We start from the raw sequence: 10,167 nt of genomic DNA, 5'->3' as shown, positions 1-10,167 counted from the left end.
ATATATATATATATATATATATTTCAATGAATCATATTGTGAAGAGTCTTTCCGATGCAAATTTGGCAGAATATATAAAATTATCTAATTCATATGACGATTTATCTTTAATGAAATTTTTGATCGCCTTAGATAAGATTAATTTACACCCTTATGTATGAAGCAAGTACATTTGTTGACGATTGAATTTACTATTTCTGAAACTACATTATGCAATGTTCAAACCTTTCCTACTTCTGCATCTCAAATACTGTGACTTGTGTAACATTACATATTACTTTGAGCGTTTTCCTAACATTGCAGCATTGACGAAGTTTTTATCGAATTTTTATTAATGCCACACTAAATTATCAACTTTCAACTTTTTAATTTATCTTGTTTTGTTTCGTTATGATTTTTCCGAAATATAACGATTTAAATATAGATCTTTTCCCATGTAATATTTCGTACAGTACAGAAAAATTACAGAAATATTTCATTGCAAGATTGCAACATTGCAAAAATATTGCGAAATATTGTTGCAATATTACAGCAATATTACAACATACATTCAAAGTGAGCTTTCTAACTAAAGAGGCACAAATCGATACAAAAGTCATTCCATCTTTGTTTCTTACTGTTTATTGAACAAGAATGATCCTTGTATCAATTTTTCTTTTACTATAAATATTTTTTAAATATTGCTGCAACATTGCTGAAGTAATATTGCAAAAAGAAATCTTCGCAATGTCTCTGTAACATTGTATTACAATATGCAACGATGAAATGTTGCAGTAATGTTACTAGTTTCTGTGCTGTATGGGACATGAAGAAGATGTTTTATTCTATCTTAATTCTGTATTATGTGGTAAGTTTATTTGTTTTCATTTACTAATATATTGTACTGTACATATGTATAATCCGATCACACTAAATAAAATGTAATATACAACTGACAAAATATGATATAATTATTTTCAAATTTATACACCTTGAAAAAAATAAAATTATATTGAATTAAACCAAAATAAATTTTAAAACTGAAAACTGAAAATAATCATTTTTATACTTAAAATAAACATTTTTATACTTTAATGTAAATATATAATTGTATGATGTAAAAAAAATTTAATCATAGAAAAATAAATACATTAAAATAACTTCATTTGCATTCATTACTAAATATCATGAATTAAGTAACTATTAATTTATATAGTTACAAATTGCAAAAAAATGTAAGATATACAGAGATATAAGTGGAAAAAAGAAATGAAGATTGTTACAGTTACTGAGAAAGATAATTCTAACTGTAATTTCATTATATAAATAATAAGTTATTTCAAATAGGGTGACGAAATATAAATACATATACAGGATGTCTGGAAATAATCGTCAAATATTTCATGGGCAGGTAGAGCCGACTGAGTCGAAAAGTCCTCTACCATTTTGTGAATTTCCCCAATAGTTAATGAGATATTAATCCTTAAAGATAGCCGAATATGCGCGCTCGCCCGGCCTACTATTATATATTGGCCTACTATTATATATTGGCCTTGGGAGTTGGGGATTGGCTGGCAAGCGCGCCCCGCGCCGCCGCAAGTCTCTATAGCTCGGACAGCGCGCTTGCTAGGCTCCCCGTTCTCCACGGTCCGCGCGCCAAGCGATCGATAGGCGTATACACTTCGCAGTAGTATTCGGCTATTTTTAAGGATTAATATCTTGTTAACTATTGGGGAAACTTACAAAATGGTAGAGAACTTTTCGACTAAGTTTAGTCCGCTCTACCTGCCCATAAAATATTTGGCGATTATTTCCAGACACCCTGTATATATAAATAAATTTTATTTAAGCATATTCTCGATTTAATAATAGTGTACTGAAAGAAACATGAACAATATATAACTATAATATATAAATAATATACACAATAAATAAATAATAACAAATATAAATATTATTTCTCTTAATGTTAATATTATATATTTCGTGTTAATTATATATTTTTCTGCATTTTACATCAGTTTACATACAAAGTATATTAAAATTTACATTATCATAATGTACAATGCATTTTTATTCAATGTTTACAACAAGTAGTGTAGTTGCTTATGCTTTAAATATATTTGTCTATGAATATTATAAATATGCAAATATGCATATTTCTAGTTTTCCGTAATCCATTTGTTAGAAGAGCGATAGTCATATATAGAAGATGTAGTTAGAGATGAGAGTCTAACTGCCTAAGAAAAAGCATGCAATCAGATATAAATATGATTAAATTTGTGCAAATTTTGAGCCGATATGTTTAAAAGTAACAATAAATAAGCTGTGAATCCTTTACTTTTATTAAACTTCATTGAATGAAATATAACAAAATGAAATATATATGATTCAACTATAGAATCGAATAATACACGGAGAGAATTTTCTTTTAAAATTTTTAGCCTAAAAATATGGTAGTTGTGGTACAATACAATATTTTAAACACTTTTATCATGCACTTTAATAAAATTAATCAAACTTATTTTGTACTTTATTGTAGTTTTATTAATGAATGAGAGAGATTAAAATTCTTCGAAATACAATCTTGTCCCACGATTGTCATATAATATTTTCAGAGTAAATTCTAAGAAAAAGTTCTCTCTGTGTACATATTAAGTTGGACATTGGACATATCATAATAATTATTAATATAATATAATGCAAAACGAAATGGTAAACAACAGCAAAAATAAATGAAACGAATTATTAATCTACAATGTATTATGCATTACACAGAATTGCATATGTTAATAAATTAAGTTTTATTTAAGGAATTACTTCCTTTTTCAATCTTAATTAAATTATTAAGTTGGAAAAAATTTTAAATTTATAATTTGAAAAATAACTTGAAAAATGAGTTTTATTAAAATTATTTTACCTTTCAAAATCGATTAGTCTATCAGCTTCGCGGAAACCAGTTTCCACGCCGCCATGTACAGTAGAATAATAATGATCATGCGTGGCTTCTCCAGCGAAAAGAATTACCTAATCATTAAGATTCATTTCATCAATGTCAATAGAATTTCTTTTGTAATACAATTCAGTAGTAAATGACATAAATTAAAAATAAGTAACTATTAAACTATTAAACTATTAAAAATAAGTAACTGAACTAAAGCTAAAAATAAAAAAATTTTAATATTATAATAATATAATGTTATAAAATAATATAATGTTATAAACAATAATTTGCATAATAATTATAAATAATAATGTTTATTTTTATCATTTTACTTATAATATTTTTATTTTGAGAATACATACAGGTTTATTTCCAGTCATAATCGGCTCTGCCAGATCTCTCGATGTTACATTCATTTCCTCAGAAAGCATGCTATGAAAACTGTATGAGCCTCGAAAATGTTCATTGGTATACCATTTAGACCTAAAAGTGTAAAAAAATAATAATCAGATCTAATTATTTTTCCTTTATTGAGTTCCAGTGACAAATTACCTTAACATTCTTATTGGTTTCGTAACGTTATCATGACTTTCAAACGCTTCTTTCAACAATAAATATAATCCATCAAATACATCAGTATCCGATAAAGTTTCGATATATCTTGCGTTTTTTCCAGTTATCCAAGCACATAAGAGATTCGGCTGATAAGCAACAGTAATAAACGCGACTACATCGCAGAGCCATTCGCTATTCTAAAACAAACATATTTGACAAGATTAAGTAACGGAAGGACTAAAGACAAAAAATCGTCAAAGTTTATTTTTAATAACAAATTATTATTCGCTAGAATCTTTTTAGTTTAAATAAAATTTCGAATGTTTATTTACTTGACCATAAGTTTGTAAGAATTCTTTCTTATCTTTTCCCGGCCAGATAAAACTAAAAGTGGTTTTGTCTTCTGGCCACCATCTGTGTGAAAATTCGAGAAATATTTTGTCCACTGTTCCAATATTTAATCCCTGATGGCAAAACAACGACATTAAAAGTAATATCCCAGTAAAATTTTTTCATGCATGAATAATATAAATATACAGGATGTCCCATAAGTTTTTGTATAAATAGAACGAACTAAATTGAATTGAAAAGTTCTGTAGCATTTTGCAATTTTCGCAATGATTAACGAGATATTAATTACTAAAAATCGTTGAATATTAGTTTTCAATAATTTTTTACTCAAATACTATATAACTTTACAGAAAAACAGCAAGAGATAAAAATGTTTATTTTCTTCTCATAAAGTTCTGAGAATTTTTTCAGAAATTTTTCGGAATTTTTTAATACCGTATTTTCTCATGTTAGAAAAATAAGAAAATGCAATACTAAAAAGTTGATAAACAATTCTAAAAAAATTCTTAGAGTTCTATGAGAAAAAAATTAATGATTTTTATTTCTTGCAGTTTTTCTGCAAAATTGATAGTATTTGAGTAAAAAAATTATTCAAGACCAATATTTGACAATTTTTAGTAATTAATCTTGTTAACTACTATGCAAAAATTGTAAAATGATAGAGGACTTCTTGATTCAATTTAGTCCGTTCTATCTTTACAAAAGTGGTTGGCAAAAACTTATAGGACACCCTGTATATAAACATACATAAACACGTATAAATATTTATAAACATGTATAATTATATTTGAAATATGTCCATACATGTTTATACATCTCTTTTTCTTTTGTAAAATTACTTTTTAGTATAATAGAAATAATAGTAGTAATGAAAATATAAAAATAATTAAAAAGATTATTTTTTGTCCACTTTAGAGAAAGGCAAGTTTTGAAGAATGTAAAAAAGAATACTCATCACAATTATGCATAATTCTATATATAATTATACATAAATAATTTTTTTACATTTCTTTGAACTTGACTTTTTCTAAAACAAGTAGTGCGAAAATTATCTTTTTAATTATTTTTAACGTTTTCACATTATTGTTATTATTTTCAACTAGTCATCTTGGCAATGCCAAACATAGAGTGTTTAAATAAAACAAATAAAATTTCGCGGATTACATTGCCCGCATTTTAATTTTTTTTGTTTGTTCACGTTCGCCTAAACATTTTAATCATCTATCGATACTAATTTTAATGGATCTTTTATACGTTCCCTTATTGGTACGGACAGTAACTACTCGAACAATATCGTTCTGACCTGCATGAATCTCTACAACTCTTCCTAATACGCATTTGTAAGGTAGAGATTCTTCCTCTTCTTAATCATCACTAATTGCTCAAGTAGAATTTAACGCTAGAGTCAGTCTTCCATTTGGATATTACACATAGTCAAATACTCCTTTGACCATCTTGTCCAAAAATGTTGTTTGATTAATTGACCTTCGACTAATTGATAGCTTGATAGTTTAACATGGATACTTTTTTGAGATCGGACTCCGGAAAGGTTGTTAGAGCTCTCCCAAGAGAGAATGATCCGACGTTAATGCGTTCAGGTCTGCTGAATCATCCGATATTGGAGTCCGATAGGACGTGAATTTAATATCACCTCTGTGAAAGAACTGTCATCAATTCCGTTATAGTTAGGGACGTATCGCCGCGATCGTGCACTTGAGGTGTTGCTTCATTGATCGCACTGCTGCTTCCCAAATGCCTCCAAAGTAGGCATGAAATGCCACGTTATTCTTTCCTTTAGCATGACTTAGTCAACACTTTGCTTGAAGCTTGCTTCGAATAATTGTTGCAGCTCACGATCGGCTCCTTGGAAGTGCCATTGTCCGAATATATGTTTGCTACCTTGCCTCTTCTTAAAATTAATCTTTTCAGGGTCCTGATAAACGTTTCATTTAAGTCCTCGATTAACTCCAAATGAACTGCTTTAATAGCCATACAGATGAATACGGCGACATAAATTTTGAATTTTACGGCTATTTCTCCTTATCCGCTCCCTCGCGAACAGCAGCCCACAAAAATCTACGCCGGTATTTAGAAAAAGTCGCGCTGACCCGAGGATCTGGTAACTGATGACTCGGCACTGGGACAGCCTTACATTTTACGCAATTCTTCACTATCTTCTTTACTCTTTCCAGATACTGGCCAATATTCCTCTCTTACTACTGCCAATGTTGCTTGTGATACAGCATGATAAAGTCTTTTCGTGATGATATATATGATAAACAACTTCGTGAAGTGATATTCGTCGATAAAATAATCGAATATTTTCGTTCTTGACTTGGGTGAGTGTTTCTTAGCTTCTCCCCGACGCATAATACATTTTCTTCGTCTAAAAAAAGAGTCTAAACATAACAGCTTGGAGATTTTAGGGACCCTTTGATTTTTCTTGAAGCTTTCTAAATTCTCTTTACACTCGGTAGCTTATACAAGTTCACTATTCGAATTCTCGCACTATTGATTTTTACGACAATCAATCCTTCGATTATCTCGATTTCTTAAATTATGAACGAATCTTAGCAAGTGCGAAGTTACGCAAGTAACAACTTATCTAGTGACGAGTATTTATCACAGACGGAAATTTCATTAATCGATGATGTAGTAACAATCGTGTCGCTGCGTTGTTGGAATCTTTTTATCAGACAACTCCTCACCCTGTAATGGCCACTCCTCATATTTTAATAACGCCTTCCCACCGTTATAAGCTGTTTCAACAATTCGGGCATTGCCCATTCCCAAAAATTGTTAATACATAATTATGCATAATTTTATATATAATTATATTAGGTGTACAACTTTGCCTCCGCCGTTTTCCTATAGATGGCTTTAGCGGTAAGTGGTGGTCGAAATAAATAGATCATAGATGTCATACAATAAACTTGGGCATCTGTCAACATAATCCCATAGAAACATTAGTCGATTTGTGTCTGCATCATAAAGTTATTCTCGATTGAAAATGTTAGTTTACGAGCCAAATTCTCGTCATTTGCGGGAGGCTTCAATATGAAGAAATCTGTGGCTGATCGAATGCTCTCAAATACTTATGGTGAGGCCGCTATTAGTGAAAGAACGTCGTGAGTGATTTCAACGCTTCAAGAACAGTGATTTTGACGTCGAAGACCGGCATAGCGGTGGAAAAGAGAAAGTTTTCGAAGATGCAGAATTGGCATTACTTGAGCAAGACTCGTGTCAAAATCAAGAAGAATTGGCACGATCATTGGGAATGACTCAACAAACCATTTCAAAACGCCTCAAAGCCATGGGAATGATGCAAATAAGCAAGGAAATTGGATGCCGTACAAATTGAAGCCGAGAGATGTTGAACGGCGTTTGTTTGCTTGTGAACAGCTGCTTGAAAGGCAAAGACGGAAGGAATTTCTGCATCGCATTGTGACTGGGGACGAAAAATGGGTTCATTACGATAATCCCAAACGCAGAAAATCATGGGGAGTTCCCGGCCATGCTTCCACGGCCAAACCGAATATTCATGGCTCCAAGGTCACGGCTCTGTATTTGGTGGGACTAGCTCGGCGTAATATATTATGAACTGTTAAAACCGACTGAAACAATCACAGGCGATCGGTATCGAACGCAATTGATGCGTTTGAGCCGAGCATTGAAAGACAAACGGCCGCAATACAATGAGAGACACGATAAAGTGATTTTGCAGCAATGCTCAATCCCATGTTGCGAAAATGGTCAAGACATACTTGGAAACATTGAAATGGGAAGTCCTACCCCACCCGCCGTATTCTCCAGACGTTGCTCCCTCTGACTATCACTTGTTTCGATCAATGGCACACGGCCTGGCTGACCAGCACTTCTTATGAAGAAATAAAAAATTGGATCGATTCGTGGATAGCCTCAAAAGATGACCAGTTTTTTTGACGCGGGATTCGTACGCTATCCGAAAGATGGGAGAAAGTAGTGGCCAGCGATGGACAATACTTTGAATCATAAATGTATAACCAGTTTTTTACAATAAAGCCTCGAATTTCGGAAAAAAAACGGCGGAAGCAAAGCACACCTAATAATTAAGTAATTTTTTTACATTTCTTCAAACTTGATTTTTTTTTAAACAAATAATGCAAAAATTATCTTTGAATTATTTTTAATGTTTTCACATTAGTATTATTATTTCTGTTACACTAAAAGTTTATATATCCTTTCTTTTTACAAAAGAAAGAAGGATGTATAAATGTATGACATATTTCATGTATAAAATTCATGTATGAATATTCATAGATGTTTATATATGTTTATACATATTTATACATATTCATACATGACAAATTTGTTACCAGGATTAAACATGTAATGTATAACGATTTCCTTTTACAGTGTTATACTGTTAAAAACACCTCTATTGCACGTTGTTTCTTCTGCGGTAAAGGTGGCACGAACATCGAAGAATGTTTCTCTTTCAAAACACCTAGTGATCCAGTGAATATAACATGTGATGCAGAATATTCGTCATCCATCTCTAGTAGTCACCGTCACATTCTCGCCTGAGCTATAATTGCAAGTTGTCACAACTTTTTCGAATTCTATTTTTTCCATTACTGGCAAACGTTCCTCTGGATTTGGAATTTTTTGCTGATAAAATAAAATTACATATATTTGATTAGAAAAAATAATAGATAAGGTTAATTATTTTACTTAATTAATTATATTACTTAATTAAGATGTATTAAAATATTTTAAAAATAAATTAAATATTTATTTTGTAAAAACACAATCTTAAACGGTCTAATTAGGTCTTAATTGTGCTTGTATGATTTTCTGAATTTATACACTACGTATAGTCCTTTAAAATGACTTTTCGATCTTGAAATGCAATCAAAATGTTAAATTGCTAGTCAATTTAATTTGTGATATTATTGTGATAGTTTAGTAGAGTTTTGCGTTTCAAGACCGAAAAATTATTTTGGTATGAATTTTAAAGAACTACATACGTAATATATACACACAGAAACATACAAACCTTTACCATCCAATTAGACTGTTTAAGATTGATTTCCATAGATTGTATTTCTCGCGGTCCTAAGATTTAAGATTATTTATTTTATACTTGATTAATTTAATTTTAAATAACGATCACTATTTTTTGTTAATAGAATACATTTTATATTTCATTGTTATGTAAAATAAAATGTTATTGAAAACATTTTTATACATTGCATTTCTAATTCAATATCATTAAGTAATTTTGATGAATTTTACCAATAATATATCAAAAATCGTTTTATAACCACGTCCTTTCCAATTCAAATTAAGATCGCCTTCACATTCCCAATATTCTGTAAAAAGTTTCACAGAAACGTCAAACCATGTGTCGCTGCTTTCTGCAGTGTTTTGCATCTTTTCTATCAAAGATAAATATTCAGCAACTTTAGTACGATTCATGAAAGGCTTTTCGTCAAAAGCTTTATAATATCTAGAACATTAATATAGTAATGATTCAGTATTTATCATATTCATAACATATTTTACCAAAATATTAATATTAATATTAATTTTGTATCTATACATAGTATTTCAACCACAGATTTCTACAACAAGACTGCTGACTCAATCCCAAGCAGAACAACAAGTCATTATGATATCAAAATTACTCCAAAATGATCATTAAAAATCATTTTTCAATCATATCCGATTCATTTTAATGTCACTTTGACGTTATCGTGACTTGTTATTCTGCTTGGTATATGACAGAAAAAGAACCTGATCCTTTGTTCTTATTTTAGTTCACATGTACATCCTATATGCGTCCTGTCTAACAGTATCGCGTGAATTTATGTAAAAATACATTACAATCTGTTTATAGAAGCTGTGATTTCAACTTATTAGGTGTACAACTTTGCTTCCGCCGTTTTCCTATAGATGGCTTTAGCGGTAAGTGGTGGTCGAAATAAATAGATCATAGACGTCATACAATAAACTTGGGCATCTATCAACATAACCCCATAGAAACATTAGTCGATTTGTGTCTGCATCATAAAGTTATTCTCGATTGAAAATGTCAGTTTACGAGCCAAATTCTCGTCATTTGCGGGAGGTTTTAATTTTTTGCTTCAATATGAAGAAATCTGCGGCTGAGGCTCATCGAATGTTCTCAAATACTTATGGTGAGGCCGCTATTAGTGAAAGAACGTGTCGTGAGTGATTTCAACGCTTCAAGAACGGTGATGTTGACGTCCAAGATCATGCTCTGTATTTAGTGGGACCAGCTCGGTATAGTATATTATGAACTGTTAAAACCGACTGAAACAATCACAGGCGAT

General features: G+C 30.8%; 1 protein-coding gene across 1 annotated transcript in view; it reads right to left on the bottom strand.

The window, feature by feature from the left end:
- Positions 1-1,911: 1,911 nt before the first annotated feature.
- LOC108691809 (peroxisomal N(1)-acetyl-spermine/spermidine oxidase-like) overlaps positions 1,912-10,167 on the bottom strand; it is a 20,333-nt gene continuing 12,077 nt past the window's right edge. The window contains 8 exon segments of the mRNA XM_018199721.1: positions 1,912-2,219; positions 2,900-3,006; positions 3,286-3,406; positions 3,476-3,675; positions 3,811-3,942; positions 8,245-8,358; positions 8,360-8,479; positions 9,107-9,320. Coding sequence (XP_018055210.1) covers positions 2,198-2,219; positions 2,900-3,006; positions 3,286-3,406; positions 3,476-3,675; positions 3,811-3,942; positions 8,245-8,358; positions 8,360-8,479; positions 9,107-9,320 — 1,030 coding nt within the window. The 3' untranslated portion in view covers positions 1,912-2,197.

This window comes from Atta colombica, unplaced genomic scaffold, assembly GCF_001594045.1.
Source record: "Atta colombica isolate Treedump-2 unplaced genomic scaffold, Acol1.0 scaffold52, whole genome shotgun sequence".
Taxonomy (NCBI): domain Eukaryota; kingdom Metazoa; phylum Arthropoda; class Insecta; order Hymenoptera; family Formicidae; genus Atta; species Atta colombica.
This window is presented reverse-complemented; position numbering and strand designations above follow the sequence as displayed.